At 39.8% G+C, this 16,190-nt stretch overlaps 1 protein-coding gene across 2 annotated transcripts in view; it reads right to left on the reverse strand.

The window, feature by feature from the left end:
- Positions 1–615: 615 nt before the first annotated feature.
- The window catches only part of nudt14 (nudix (nucleoside diphosphate linked moiety X)-type motif 14), a 33,267-nt gene continuing 17,692 nt past the window's right edge, over positions 616–16,190 (reverse strand). For both annotated transcript variants that reach the window (XM_030047305.1, XM_030047306.1), the window contains exons 2-5: positions 16,130–16,173; positions 9,086–9,150; positions 7,210–7,504; positions 616–5,125 (exon numbers count right to left, since the gene is read on the reverse strand). In XM_030047305.1, coding sequence (XP_029903165.1) covers positions 4,876–5,125; positions 7,210–7,504; positions 9,086–9,150; positions 16,130–16,173 — 654 coding nt within the window. In that variant the 3' untranslated portion in view covers positions 616–4,875. The remainder of the gene's footprint in view (positions 5,126–7,209; positions 7,505–9,085; positions 9,151–16,129; positions 16,174–16,190) is intronic.

Genomic DNA, 16,190 nt, shown 5'->3' on the forward strand with positions numbered 1-16,190 from the left:
CAGCGTGATTACTGGCGAATGGCCGCGTTGCGCAATCAATAATCAACCATGTTGTCTGTGTCGTTGTCCGTTGTGCTGCTGCAACCGCGTATAAACAAAAGTCGGTTTATAATGAAAGTACAGCAGTCTGTGTGCGGAGATCCGGCAGACCTGGTGCTGGCCGGCACCGCGTCGGCACCGGCCGTCACTGGCCGCGGCACCGCGCGGTGTGCGGCCACCCGGTCACCTGGTCTGCCGGATCTGACAGGTGCCGCTCCGGCTGTCAGTTGGACGCTTTCTGAAGAAGGAGGAAGTTTCCTCCAAAACTGTCAAGGTAAATAAACATCCCATGTCTGATTAAAATGACCAAAAACGTTTTTTAATTAAAAGGAAGACATGATGAATGTATTTTAACTATACTGATTTATAATGACGTCGGGCCATGCCTGTTGTCGTATTTCAACGTGATGACGTGCACAGCGGGGGCAATCGTGCTTGGGCGCGTTTGGGAAAAAGGTAATGTGAGTGCAGGCCAGCCGGGGACTGGGGAGGGGGGGATTTTGGCTTTAGCACGATACGGGCTCAAACTTGCCAATGTGAGTGGGCCCTTACTCTTCTGCCAAAAGTGCTTTAACATTTTTTTTTTAAGTGGAAGTCTCTACAGCCCCCTATTTTACAAAAACTTTGTTCAAAGGCAAAGACAGTTGTAGCCAAAGAGGCAGCAGAGACGTACAGTTACAGACTGGCCGTGAAAGTTTATGTGGCTTTTTTGTCACGGTGTAGAGGGATTATCATCAATGTTTTAGACCAAGCACATCTGAACCACCGTGTTTCATTTCAGAAAAAAAGAATGATTTTGCTGAAAATACACAAAAGAGATCTTTTTTTTCATCCTTACAGCAGTCGGTTGATTATGGTTATGGTATTAAAATGTAGGTAATAGATTTTATTTTCTGTTATTTCATGAGGAAAAAAAGTGTGTGATCATGAATTTCTGAGGTGGGTGCACTTAACACTCTGTATGAGATTGTGAAAATACCTGATGAAAAAAAGAAGAAGAAAAAAAAAAAGAAAGCCAACCACATGAAAAAGTAGAAACTATCAGCACCATCGGAAATCTTTCAGTGGAGTTCTCCTTTAAACTACTCTCATTGTGCACAGTCCAATAATTCACTCAAATCTCATTCAACCGAGACAGACTGGCAAGAAAAGATTGTCATATGGACCAACGTGGAGTCGATACAGAGGAAGGGACTGAGGTCACTGATCTAGTGAGAGTACAATTCTATTTAATTCCCTGATATCACTCTTTTTGCACTAAAGGAATCATTTGACGATATTTCATGAGAGGCTATTCATCATCATGTAAATCATGGAGAAACACACACCACTAATATGCATTAAAAGAAGACTTGTGAGTGTTTGATAGAAATCAACAGAATTCAAAAAAAAAAAAAAAAATCGACTAAAGCCCTCTTTGGAGGGAAGGAGTATCATGTGGGGGCCTCATGATATTAAGACGTAACCCCCAACCAGGATTCAGTTGTCACTTTCAAGCTTTTCCAGAGGAGCTTCCTACATTTTTCCACGGTGTCTTGAGATTAAGCCTGAAATGCCCCCAATTTAACTATGTTTATACCACGGTCTGGGTGAATACTCTTTTCTGATTGGCTGGCAGGTGTGTGTTAAAACCATGTATTGCAGGTATAGTTTGGATCATAGTTCATTTAATCACCATTCTAAATTCATATGCTACGCAACTTGTAACCATAACAACATTGAAAAGCACAGTTGACAAAGTTCACTTGTTATCAACTGTGGCACAGCTATCAATCAAGTTATCAACAAGCTTACAACGGTAAGCTTTTGCTTCATAAACTTTCCGTTTTGAGTGCAAAACTTACAACAAAAATTTGCTAATGCTGTATTTTATATTCTTAGCAAATGACCATGGTAGAGGCAGGATAATCACAACAAGTAGAATGCGTAGGACCACCCACTGCTTTGCATCAGTAGGTTGCGTGTGTGTATTTTCAACTTTGTGGCCCAAAAGTAAATACCAGCAAGTGGTAATCAAAGAGAATCAGACTTAGTCTTGAACATACACTGTGAATTGAGTTTTTGTGGCTATGCATAGGAGTTATCTCATTTTTTCTTCTACAACACATATACTTTGGAACTTGGACCTCATCAGGCTACATTAGTCCTGAGAGAACAGGGAATAATTAATCAATCATTGAATTGTCTTCCAAGAAAATTAACAAACTAAAATCAAATCAAGGAATTCCAGCAAACTATGCAATCCGGCATCAAAGAGTGATCTTGGATGGACAAGAGAAAGAAACCCCAAGGAGAACTCCATGACCAGGTGAATGGGAAGGATAGCTACAGCTACAAGGTTTGAACAGGAATGACTTCTCAAAAGTTTGAGAGAGGGTGCACTGATAAGAACGTTTGGATCAGTTTACTTCCTTTTTTTCTGATCAATTGGCCAGGTAACAACTATGCTACTGGAACTCAAATGGAACCAAATATCTGCACCGAAACTAATTCAGGTCTTTTCTCTCCCAAAATTAAGCATGGTGCAGTTTGTTACAAGTTAGGTACAGGTGTAATCCCAACCAGCGTCACATAACATCCCCAAGGGTTCATAGGTATGAGGACGCAGACATTTGAGAAGGGAAATTATAGCCAAGAGGAAAGACAAACAAATTATTGTTATTGTAACTCAAAGGAACTGATTTAACTTTCCTGTTGGCTCCAGCTACAACTTCATTAATATTAATCTACACTAATTATTGGACACATTGCACTTCTAATTGTCACTTACCCATAACAATTCAAGATTATTTCAGAATATTTTAATTTGTAGGTTCCAAACCTCTAAGCTGTTCAGACAAGAGAGTTAGTTAGTTTTGTTTTAACACACTTAAAACATTTCACTTGGCTTCCCCCTTCTTTCACAAACTTTTTAACTTCTAAACTTTGCACCAAGTGGTCGACAGAGCAGTCAAAGTCTTAAACACTCAGTGCAGCAGGGCCACTCTGGAACCGTTAAAAAATCTGCCAGTGAATGTTGTAGCAGTACGTTGCAGAATTCTCTCATTATAGTATTAATCCATATGTAATGACTTTTAAGTGAGCAGTAATCGCATAATTTTCAGTGAATGTCTTTCTGTCAGTATGTGAAATGGTAAATCAAGGATTTGGATATACAAAGTGCTGCCATATAGCAAGAATAACAAGCATGTTATGCTTACAGTTATTTAAGCTGCAGGTGGTCTTGACATGTAATTACAGGTCGGTCATCATCTCACCCAGAGATGCCATTAAACCACTAGAGTGGTTGGATCCCTGAATATGACCACTGGGTTGACTGTTTGGACCTGAGATTTTGGCAAACTGCTTTTGAGGTTTACTTTTGTAAGCTTAATTTTCCGCCCTTATGACCATCTAAGCACTGCACAACCATGCCATTTCAACACCTTCCCAGATAAATTGTAATCAAACATAGCCTTTTAAACAGTTGAAGTTATTTTAGACTTCTTAATTCTCCATTAATTTGTATAAAAAAACCCTCAGTTTTGGTGCTTCGTGGTGACATGCCAGGAATTAATAATACTGCCAACAAATGACTTGATTGACATGAAAGCTGTGAATAAAATTTTACAGACAAACTCTTTGTGAGGTGCAAGTGCTGGACAAAGTGGCACAGAATGAATGGAAACTCAATAGCAGATCTAATTTGGCCTTGCTGGGTTTACACCACATCTCTTGCTTTTTGGCATAGCTCTCGCCTTTATTTCTACTCTCTCTTCAGTGTAATCTATCAGGAAAAACACAGTTTAAGTAATTAAGGATGGACTACCCATATTCCTTTTAAGGTAGGGGGGAAAATTCTTGTAAAAAAATAAATAAATAAAACATGTTGTTATCAACAAAACTCAAACTCATCTCTCCAAAACAAAGGGCCTTATAGATGCACCCTTTTGCGAGATGACGTCAAAGTGAATCCAGGGATTTCACTTGTATGCTAATACCAATGGAACCCACTGTAGATTGTTAAATCACTAAATGTGAAAAGGCCAGACTTGGTTCTCACATATGACTTAAGACAAGTCCCTGTATACGCTGTAAATTAAGATTGTGCTTGAGTACTCAATTAGTGATATGCTGAATACTGCAAAATAGGCCCTCAGTGCAGAGGTAGGTGAACAATTCTGATGTATGGTGTCTAACGAAATGTAGCCTAATTACACAATGCCCAGTTTCCTTGTATAATGAAGTGTAATATTATGTCCGCTGGCTCTGCTTCCTTGACACTTTGTGACAAAGTGAAGAGTTCATTTCAGTGACAGTGAGTGATTGTTTAGCCTTGGGGTACCATGTTAAGTATTGCTTAGAGGCTGTGGATCACAGAGAAATAAATGAGGCATGCCTGAACAAGTGGTGGTTAATAAATCACACTAATCACTTTTATCGTTACAAGGCCCCACCATTGACTAAGCATTGTTTTTGCATTACTGGATCATGGCTTAATCAAGGGTAGGCAAATGACACCAGTGATATACAGCCATTTAAGCAAGATGGCACTGTAAATTAAAGGATAACCATACCAAAACTATATCAAGAAGAGAAATAAGTGCCAGTGACCCCCAGCATATGGCAGATTTGTTTTTAGGGAAAAGTAAGACCACATAAACATAAAAAAGGTGATAGGACAAAATTAAAACACGCATGCTGGCAACATGACAAGGGGCCTACCCATCATCATGTACCAATGAGCAAAAAGGCAATAAAGAATGAAGGGCCATGGGGGAAAGGGGGGATGTGCCGGGCCAGTGTTTGATTTCATTTGGGCGAGGAATAATGATAGAAGGGGCTGTTTAATTCTCGTTACACATTGGTGGAGATCTTGTACTTGGGTGACATGTTATTGTGGAACCAGATGAAACTAAAGATGACGCCCATGGTTTTGGGAATGCTTTCGTCGTAAGCGAACGTCATGGCCTCGTGCAGGGGTACCTTGACCACCTCGATCAGCTCTCCCTCCTGTGGCTCACCGCCGCCCTCGCCGACACAATTGTCATCTGACACCTCGGCGTAGAACATAGTCTGCTTAGCACCCGTCACACCGACGCCTGACCTGGAGGAAAGGAAAAAAAAAGTGAGGCTTACTAAAAGATCCATTGTTGGAAGGAGGAGGGGATCTATGCTTTGTAAAGTTTTTTTGCCAGACCACCTGAACAGTTTGGCTTTGTTAGCAAGCCAATTTATAAACCCAACTGAAATGCAACTACTAGCCAGTATTACCATTATCCATTTAATGTTGGCTATTGCATAAATCAAACATGTCAACATCAAGACAGTGATAATTAGCTGCCCCAATAAGATGATTATCTAGTGAACATACAAGCTGATAAACACAAAGGGCTCTATTTTAATGATCTAAACACACAGTCTGAAAAGCATGGGGCAAGTGCATTTAGGGTGTGTCTGAGTCAACTTTTGATATTTTAACAGCAGAAAAAAGGGTCGCTGCACCAGGCACATAATTCAGAAGGGTTGTACTTGCTCCCTTAATTAATCATGGGTGTGTTTTGAGTGCAACATGCAATAAACTAATCAGAATGCCAACTCCTATTCTTAAGAAGGAGGGTTTCTCTGCAGAGGCAATGGATCTGCTCAGGCATGAAGTGAAAGTACACAAGCAGATCATCTACAGCAAAAGCAGGACTCATCAAAGCTCCCTGAGGTGAAGCAGGCATCTCTGTGGGCGTAACAAGCAGAGTGTATGTGCGTTGTGCACCCGCCTTTGTAGATGTGCATTATTATCTTGATAATGCGCCCTAAAATTAACAGTGCAGTGAAAACTGCACCAATGACCTCAGACCTGTTTTTTGTTGGTCAGTCACGCAATCGCTTTCAACTGCCCCAAGACAGCAATGCACCAATGCACACACACACACACATGAAAATTCCTGTAAGCTCAGTGTTTGTATGTCATCAACATGCAGGAAGGAACATCTTGTGTCTTGAGGAATTTAATTGCAATTCACAGGGAGCTGTATTTCCCAACAGCAAGGGGCTGTGACCCGCGGTTGCCTGTCAGAGCATCACACCGTGTGTACCTCTGTCAGATACACCCTCATAGGGGTCATGAGGGTTAAGACGATACCTTTCCATTTAAAGGAAGCAGCCCACACATAACAATGGCAATAGACACCACCAACAAAGCCAGAGGAGGCTGGTGAGTCAAATCAAAAGCATGCTTATGGGACTCATCAGTCTGAGCTGTCCAGGTGCTGCTGTTGAATGTGGGACTACTTTACTGTCTGCGCTTTCAGCTGCAGTGTCTAACCTGCAGCCTACAGTACTTATTGATATGTTGACGAAGATGGATGCCTAGTCCACCAGAAGCTGTTACTTCGTTCCTTCTGATTTTCATGCTCATTTATATCTGAGCATTTCTAATTTGTCTTCCTTATTTCTCCCTCTTATCATTTAAGCATTAGTGGTGCTTCTATTGCTGGCTGCTTGTGTCTGCTATTATATACTGTCATGTTTCCAAAGTATTATGTGATGACTGTCCCATTGTCTATGCTCAGGGATACAATGTTCTTATTGTCTTATGGCCTTATGGTCATGGGTTTTATTTGTAATTCTGACCTGTTCGAGAGGTCTTTTTCCCAACTGCCTGACAAAAGTCTCTGCCTTGTCTTCAGTGAGGAGGTCCCCTGGGTCATCTTTTGATTTGCAAAAAGATGCGGTTTCTCTCTAGTACAGTCATGTATACAGACCTTGCTTTCTGCAACTTTCAGAACCAAGACTTTTTAAGATCTTTTTAATGCTACTAGACTTTATGACCACTTAAAAACACAACTGACTAGACAACACTGGAAAAGCATCCTATGCCTGAGCTGAACATATAAAGGAAGAGTAGAGCAAGTAAACAGACAATCTATGTTACATAAAGCAGATATGAAAAGGACATAGGAAATATGAATATTGTACTACAGCTGTATTAAGTGATTATAAAGAACAAAGAAGAGTGCCATAAGGCCTTCATCAAGTGTATTTGGGACTAATACTTGAGATCTTAAACTAATCTAATTCAAGACTTCAAAAGGGTACATTCAGAATCAGAATCTGAAATACTTTATTGATCCCTAAGGGGGAATTGGGTAATTGAGAAATTGGTATTGACAAAAGTGCACAAAACAAACAAACCTGTAAGAGGTGATCCTCCTCAGCTTAGAAGCAGGCACATCATAGCCGCACTCCTCCAGCACCTCCTGCCGGGCAATCTCCTCTAGGGAGAGGTCGGGTTTGTCCACCAGCCCGGCACAAAGCTCGTAGGTCACCCCTGCTGAGGCTGGGGGCTGTGGAGGAGAGTTTTTCTCCTCTGGGACCGTCGGGCCCTCCTGAGACTCTGGGCCAGCGGCTTCGGCTGCTCCCTCATCAGCTTTCTCAGCAGTTTCGTGAGGCTGAGGCTTAGTCCGCTCCCACTCGCACATGTATACAGCTGTTGGTGCAGTAAAGGATGAGAAGACAACGTACTGTTGGACAAGGATAGCAGTGACAAATCACAACTTCTCTTGATACTGTAAACAAGTAGCTTCTGATGTACCTTGAATAATTTTTTTTTAAGTTGAGGTTGAAAAGTATTTTTATTTTTACACATTTACACTTTTTTTTTTTTTTTTTAAACACATTCAAGCTTTTGATCAAGGCCCAAAGCAAACACTTGAACAGATGTTAGAACAGCCTGCAGCACTGACAAAAACCATGTACCTATGGCAGGAAATTTAAGTTGAGACCATCTATAGTTGTTTGTAGCCGTGACATGTATTGTTTGGTGAAATTGGGATCCACAAATCTATCTGGTCTTCATTCACAAGTGTGTCCAAAGTTATTTTTAACTGATTTTTTCTCTCATCCGTGGCATCCCATTATGAACGCCATTGACCCGCTTGAGTTTCTGTTGAACTTGGCCACCTCCTGCACATCACTGCCTATTCAAATCTTTGTTATGATTGCATGTTGACACATTTCAAACTGGATCCTTTACAGAGTAAAGAAATCTAAGTACCAAAAGCATCATACTAGAAAGTAATAAACTGCAATTCTGTCAAACTTGTTCTTGGATGTGGCTGAAGTTAAATCAACAAACTGTAAAATTAAAAACAAAGAGTGAATACCATGCTCAACATAGTCTATAAAAGCATGTACAATACCACATATTCCAAACTGCACAGTATTATATGTGAAACTTGTAATAATTTAATTTGTAATTTGAAAAGCATTTGACAATAAAACTGACAATACTCTTCTACTTAGCATAGTTTTCAGCCATATATCATCTTGTATAGTGCTTTTGAAATTGTTTTGGCCCAGAAAAAATGATATGTAAAAATAATATGGACTGCACAGAGTGATGTTTTTTTTATTATATCAAATAACCAATGTCAATGACGACAGATGATCTAAAAGCAGCCTCATTCTCTGCAGAATTTCATTTTAGAAAACATGACTGGATAACATGCACACAGCCAAACATTATTAAGCAGTTTTACGGTACATTCAACAATAACTACAGCAGGCACCAGTGTCAGAGCACAGCCAGCTTATTTAGTTACATGAAGATTTTATGGACGTCTACTGTAGCAGATAAACAGCTATGTGTGGTTAAAAATAACAGTCATTCTAGGCTCTGGACAAAGTGTCACTTCTTTCAGACAAAGGCTAGTTCTTTTTTCCCCCAACAGCAAGGAGAAAGGGGAGTGAAAAAAATACATCAATGCCCAGACTTCCTTGAATTTAGCACACTGCAGTGTGGAACAGTCCCTGGCGACATCTAACAAAGGAGGTTAGTCCGCTTTGTAATGGGGTCTCTTGCGGTCTATTTATGAGACTGTATTGTTACTAAGACCCAGTTGAATAAACAGGGATTCTGGGGTACTGCTTTTTGGTGAAAGTGCCCACCAGGACAGTCAACAAGCTCGATTTAGCTTGGCAAGAAAAAGAAAAAAAGAATAAACTCCAGTCCACAATGTTATTCGACTGCTGTTTTGCTTTGGGAGCTGAGAGAAATCTAATCATTTACCTGGACGGAACTGCTTGACGAGGACAAAACAATGTGAGGTGGTGTTGAAGATCAGCACTGAGACACTGGAGGAAAGAAAAAAAAAAAAGAGGATTAAAATAAAAAACACAGTTGGTGAAGCTTCCTGAAAGTCTCTTTCCTCAAACAGTACCTCACATGTCAGAGTGAACTGGACACTGGAAGCATGAAAATTTTACCATCAGCTGCTTGTACAATGAGAAATGCATCAGATCTGATCACAGGGTGCCCGTGTTGTCAGTGGTAGACAACATGAGCGTGTGGGGGGGAAGTCCCTTCAGTGTTTTTTTTTTTTTTTGCTCTCTCTCTCTCTCTTTAGTCCAGTCATTTTATGAAAAAACCTAGGACAAATTGCAAGAGAAGCAAACTCAACTGATTTTGTATCCTCAGTTTGTCCTGAGTGAGGGGAAAAAAGTCCCAAGAAATCCCATTGGTGGAAAGTTTTGAAAATCACCTATTTATGGCCACATATTACCAAAAAACACTGTTTTTAACACACGGGGAAAGGGGTTCAAAATTTTACTTTCAGATATCACTATAAAAATTCACAAGTTGATTACACACACAAAGACAAGAAAAAAAGTCAATTAAAAGTTCTTTGAATTATTCTGTTTACACATGCATATCACACATTATCTGATTTGATATGCGCTAATAAGGAATATAAGGAATAAATGCCAGAACAGATATTTAAACAGTGAATTAAAAGGTTACTATATATATAGTAACCTTTTAATTTACTGTTATATAGTAAGCTTTTAATTCAAGGTTACTATATATTTAGTAACCTTTTAATTCACTGTTTAAATGTCTCTTCTGTCATTTATTCCTTATATTCCTTATTGGCGCATATCAAGTCAGATAATGTGTGATATGCATGTGTAAACAGAATAATTCAAAGAACTTGTAATTGACTTTTTTTCTTGTCTTTGTGTGTGTAATCAACTTGTGAATTTTTATATGATATCTGAAAGTAAAATTTTGAACCCCTTTCCCGTGAGTTAAAAACAGTGTTTTTTGGTAATATGTGGTCATAAATAGGTGATTTTCAAAACTTTCCACCAATGGGATTTCTTGGGACTTTTTTCCCCTCACTCAGGACAAACTGAGGATACAAAATCAGTTGAGTTTGCTTCTCTTGAAATTTGTCCTAGGTTGACCCCAATTTTGGCCTAAAATTACTGGACTATTCCTGAGGTGAGGCTTTGCAGAGACAGAAAAATAAATGTGATTTACATCCATAAACTCAGGAAGATTCAAATGTGATTTTATTTGATCTTGAAAATCAAATAACAAAACAAGAGGCAAAATACGTAGCACATAAGACTGTTGAAATCATACCTTTGTGGTTCTATTTTGCCAGAAATTAGTGTCAAGTACAGTTTGCACTCGCAAGAATGATTTTTGCTTTCTAGTCCTTGTACTTTTCTTAAAAAAAATGGTGCTCCAAATGCGTGGAAAAAATGCAGAGGTTTTTATGCCGGCTAAAATGGAGTTTTTAAGCTATTGCTGAATGACTACTGAGGATGATTACTGTCTTTGCCATGACTAGATCACTATCCGGGTAAGATACAAGTTACGTACGATCTACCTCAGCCAACGTACACTTGGCTGAGGTAGATCATTGGCATCCTGACAAAGAGAAAATGCATTAAAGGCTGAAAACAGTAAATCTACAGAAACAGTGACGTAGCAGGGACTACTGGCATCATCATCACGGTGGCTGGCTGAAGTACGCACTGGGCAGTGACCTACAGTCCTGTGCTGTTCAACTTCATTTGCATAATGTAGATGATGGAAATTAGAAGATTTGTATTTTCTTCTGTGGAATTTTCGGGGAAAAAAAAAAAAAAAAAAAAAAAACCTTGTCCATTGAATAACAGTGGCACAAATAATCAAGTCACACTTTTGAAAACAGAAGCATAAGCTAGCTGATTAGAGCATAGAAGTAAAGAGGCTATATCACCATGTTAAATGATGTAATAACATGTCATGTCATTTTCTTTCTTGGCTTGAGAACAAGGATTTGCATATCCTGCAACTCACAGGCTGTGAGGCTGATAAATTAATCGCTTAAATAAATGTAATGTAAAACAATGGCTGATAGTTGTTTTATTCTTTTTAACTGAGCTTCACACTTTGATATTTATCAGTTTTAATGACTGTATTTTATCGTTTTTGTGGTTCTGTTTTATCAGTTTTGCTGATGCTGTTTTTAATCAGTTTATTGACCTGCAGCAGCACTTTTATTCAGTTTTGTAATGTAACTTTTTCAGTCACACAGAGCAATGTTAAGGCACTTGCACTTTAACTCTGAATGTGTTTTTCAGTTTTATTGTTTTTACAGTAATGTATGTAAGCCCGCTACCTCATTGTGTTGTGCACTGTGCAAAGACAATGAAGCTGACTTTGATACTTGAGTTGAGTACATGGGTACAGTTGAGCTGCCCAGAAACCACCTTAACACCAGCAAGCCATTCAGAAATCCACTCTTTTGGATCAGAAATAGCAGCCTGCTTTTTCAGATTGAACCATGACTGCCAGCAGGTTGGATGTGAGGATAACATGGGAAGGAAGGTCAGTGTGATGTGCCACGCCACTGCCACCCAGTGAATTGTATGCAAACAGGTGGGTCAGCGCTGTGTATATATGTCTGTGTGTGTGTGTGTGTGTGTGTGTGTGTGTGTGTGTGTGTGTGTGTGTGTGTGTGTGTGTGCGTGTGCGTGTGCGTGTGCGTGTGTGTGTGTGTGTGTGTGTGTGTGATTGTTTTGCGGCCAGTGGAGACTTAAGGCCTGGGGTCTGTGTTGGGAAAGCGGATGTGTCTGAGGAGGCAGGAAGCCCTGCCCTGCCTTTCCCATGGTGAGAGAGACCAGGAGACTTTTGCTATACAACCTGCTCCCAGCAAGGACTGTTTCAATATCTGTTTGCACTACTGATATTTAAAGTGGAAGTCCGATCCAAAAAAGATATCACATGAATGGGCAACAGCGATAAGACTTTAAATCCATATCACAATTAAATATTACAATAACCTCAATAACAATGAAAAGCTTTTTTTTTCAACCTTGATTTTTACATACCACATTCAGCACACACATCATGTATGTACTAAAAAAATCCTCTTTGCACTCCTGTTTTTGTGCCAACAAGAGGTGACAGTGCCAGTTTTACCAGGTATATCTTTACTACAAGGATCTGATAAATGTTTTTGAGTGTTTAAATATATTTTTCTGCACATCATGCCTCTCAGAACAGCTGTCAGTGTCTGGCGTATTTCTATCTAGATTTATTCAGTGAAATAACTTCAAATTCACAATTGTACTGCCGATAGAAAAATGCAACACATTAAGGCTGATGCAAAAATATGGGTAAATACTGTCCAGTAATTCTGATATCACTGTGGCCCTACCAACAACTGCTTCATTATGTGAGTGCAAAAAGTCAGTTGTGCCTCAGCTGCTGATTAAAAAGCTCCAGGTCCATTTCAAGAGCCTCTTATCTCAGTACAGCCAACTGTGGAAACCTCTGCCAGCTCTCCATCCTCTTCCCTCTCCATTACACCTTCATTCACTGCTCCCCACCCCACCCTCCTTAAAAGGCTGGTAGCAGGCTTCTCTTCTTAACCACTTTTCCCTTTTGCATTATCCGTGCATCATCAGAATATTCATGTTTTCAAAGAGGAATGGACACTAAATTACAGGTTTGAAACAACTTCAAAAACGTCCTCCTTCTACAAAATAATTCTGCTACCATCTAACTAACATTTAAGGACTGGAAAAAAACAGCAGTTGTTTCTGAAATACACAGTCTATAGGCAGAACTGAAAGTCTATTGTCAGAGCATTATCACTAAAGCCACTAGTGTGGACAAAAAAGCGTGTGAGATCCAGGCCAAAAGTGGGACACACAGGCCAGGGGCATGGAAGCTGTTCCCCGAGGCAGGTATGGGCCTTGTACTGCCGTTCCACGCCATTACTGCTGTTCCACTGCTTCCCTCTCCAAAAAATGCTCTAATGGTTAAACCAAGACACACGCTAAACTGACGTTCAGGACATTTCATGCACCGTTAAGCTTGGAGCTTTCTCTGCGGGGCTTCCGGCCGCACAGCGGGAAAACGGCGTTGGGGCAGACATATGAGGAGAGGGTCCTCCACTCGAAAGTGATCAGAGCCTCAACGGCTGCGGTAAAGAGCTTGTGCCAGGGTTTTTTGTCATTTAATGTGATGAGGCCTAATAATTTAGCCACACTTACACCTGACACTGAATTTTATCTCCAGTGTCCACATTGAACATAGACTGCTATTCCTCTTGATAAATCTGCAGCATACATCACATAAGAGCATCACCATGGATGCATGAGCTATGCATGAGAGGTGGAAGACACAAAAACAGGATAATAAAAAATAGTTATAGTTGATGACAGTGGAGGTGAATTGAAAAACTGTGTGCTAAATTGTAAGGTGATTTGTGGAATCCAAAGCCATCCAATAAAGACATTTTATTATTGCCATTTTTAAAAAATGAGCCTTAAAAAGCATGGAAATCACAAACTGATAACTTTAAAAGTGATGAACATTGAAAAACTTAAAATTGAATGTGATTTTTTTTTTTTTAAAAAAAGGGATAAACTGTCTTGTGTCTGGATAAATTCAAAGCGTGATTTGCTTAAATAACAGATTTCACTTTTCTTGAATTCACTCACTACACATTTGACATTTTCAAGGTCCTTCATCCCTAAGTAACAGTGGTTTATGCTTTAGCACAAAGAAAAAAAAAATATTATTATCAAATCAACATTTACAGCCACTAACATCTTTTGATGAATCTGCTATAGACATGAACAACTGAGAGTTTAGCAATTAGATGAGCTCCAGTGGGTGTGTAACCAAATCTCAATCTCTCAATCCCTCAGTCTCAATCCCTGGAACTCATTTTACTGCCACATGCAAAGGAGGTTTGCAAAATTTTGGGCAGTGCTAGTGCAAGGCTACAGTTGCGCTGTATTTCCAGCAGGCGAAACATTGTATTGGAGTGGAGTGATGTTGTTCATGTGCTACATTTAAGGGTTATTAGCGGTTCAAATCTATAATTTGTACATTAGTAAAATAAGTTTAATAATAATAAGTTTACACTTTTCCAATGAGGGAATGACCATAACAACCAACCACATAAACACCTGCTTTGACCATATTCTAGCCGGATGTACAACTAATCCAAAGATCCTTACAAATAAATGACAGTTTAAACAGGCCAGCCACCAGCATTGAGACGATGATCTGCTCCAGCCTTTTGATGCTTTACTACTCAAACTCCTGCAACAGAGCTGAAGCACGAGCACAGAAGCCCTCAACCTGTGCTACTTCTAATGACTTTACCTTTCCATTGCCCCATGCCCCTTTAAAGTCATGCACACACGAATACACACATATATTCAGTGGCAAACACTAACTGCAATAAACACGTGGCTTTGCGCCCACACTCCAATAAACACCTAGGCGTCAAAATAACAGAAACCCTCTGAATGGTCACAAAGAGACTAAGGCCATGTCTTCACCAAGCTGGGTAAATCAAAAAACACTGTTTTGCCCTTTCATCCACACAACACCACATCAGCATTTTCACACAGTTTCAGACCATTTTCCACAAGGCCACCATCCACAAGGAAATGGCTGAAAACGCAACTATCTACGCAACTTCTGCTGTGCAACATGGAGCGCAAAAGCATTCGCTAGATCACATGATGATTCTTTTCAGAAAGCTTCATTTTTCCATCCACAGATTTACACATATTGGAGACCATTTTTGAAAAGCTCTGTTTTCGTTGGCAGAAAAGTGTGACTGGAAGACTAAACCAGAGAAACAAAATATGTGTTTTCAAATTTACATGGCTTAGTGTGGACACGGCCTCTCTTCATCAAGAGCCACCATGCCTCAGCAAACTAGCATTTGATTGAGAATGCCTGTAGCTTGTTTGAAAAATGCTGTTTGTCCCTGTCTGTCGGAAATTCAAGTGATGGCTGCCGATCACTTGGGGGAAGTAGTCATAATTCATGCTGTGGGCAAAAAGCCATACGTTTGTGTTACATATCTATCAAAAAGACTTTACATATGCTTAACACAAAGTAATACATAATCTTAGACTAAGAAAGTGACATATATTTTAGAGTGCATAACCTTTTGATGTGTTACTTTTCTTCAAACCTATCTTTCACATTTTCTGTAAAGGCCTCTGGAGCTTTGGCCAAAATGAAGCCCACTCAGAAGAAATTTCCATGAACAATTAAAGAAAAATGCAAAACAACCCAGGGTCCCATCTGTACTTGCTAAAGAGGGGTAACTGTTTGGCATTATTGCTACCTTGAGAAGAGCTGAATGTTCCTTTGGGCTATTTTCTCTGGACGTGTAGGTTTGAGGTTTATTGCTCTTGTCTCAGTGGTACCATGTTTCACAGTAAAATAAATGACCTCTCTTGGGGGTCAGGAATAGAGGAAAGAGAGCTGAAATGACCTGGGACTTACCTAAGGGCATTGTGGTACCTTAGGCAAAATAGAAGGTAGGAAGCATGGCTTTGACACAAATGTGTGATATTTCTCTTACAGTGGCTCCCCCCGAAGCTCAGACATTTATAGTCACCACTAAGTGGAGTAACAGGGAGCCAATTCCAAAAGAAAAAATGACTTGTTTTGACTTGAACATCCTGCCAGTATAAGGCAACTCTTACAGAACACCAGACCATAAAAGTAAATCCAATCTTCTCTAAAAAGAGAGCTGCTAATTAAGGCTACAAGTGAGGGAGACAGAGAAAACAAAATCACACCAACAGTTCGCTTTGAGTGGTGGATTTAATATGAAAGTATATTGCTTCCTTGAGCCATCATGGGTCAGGTTTAGGAGCTGAAAGACGCCATTCCTACTTAAAGAAAGAACTTGCTTGGAAAAAAATCAGAAAGTCTTTACACAGTGGTCAGATAAATAAATGATTATTGCTTCCACAAAACAACAGTGAAGGAAATGTGTTGTGGTTTTACCTGTCATGGGTTCGCATGAAGTCCCAGGACTTCTTTGTACCATTCTGTGAATAAAAGGGAA

Source organism: Myripristis murdjan, chromosome 24 (assembly GCF_902150065.1).
Source record: "Myripristis murdjan chromosome 24, fMyrMur1.1, whole genome shotgun sequence".
Classification (NCBI taxonomy): Eukaryota; Metazoa; Chordata; class Actinopteri; order Holocentriformes; family Holocentridae; genus Myripristis; species Myripristis murdjan.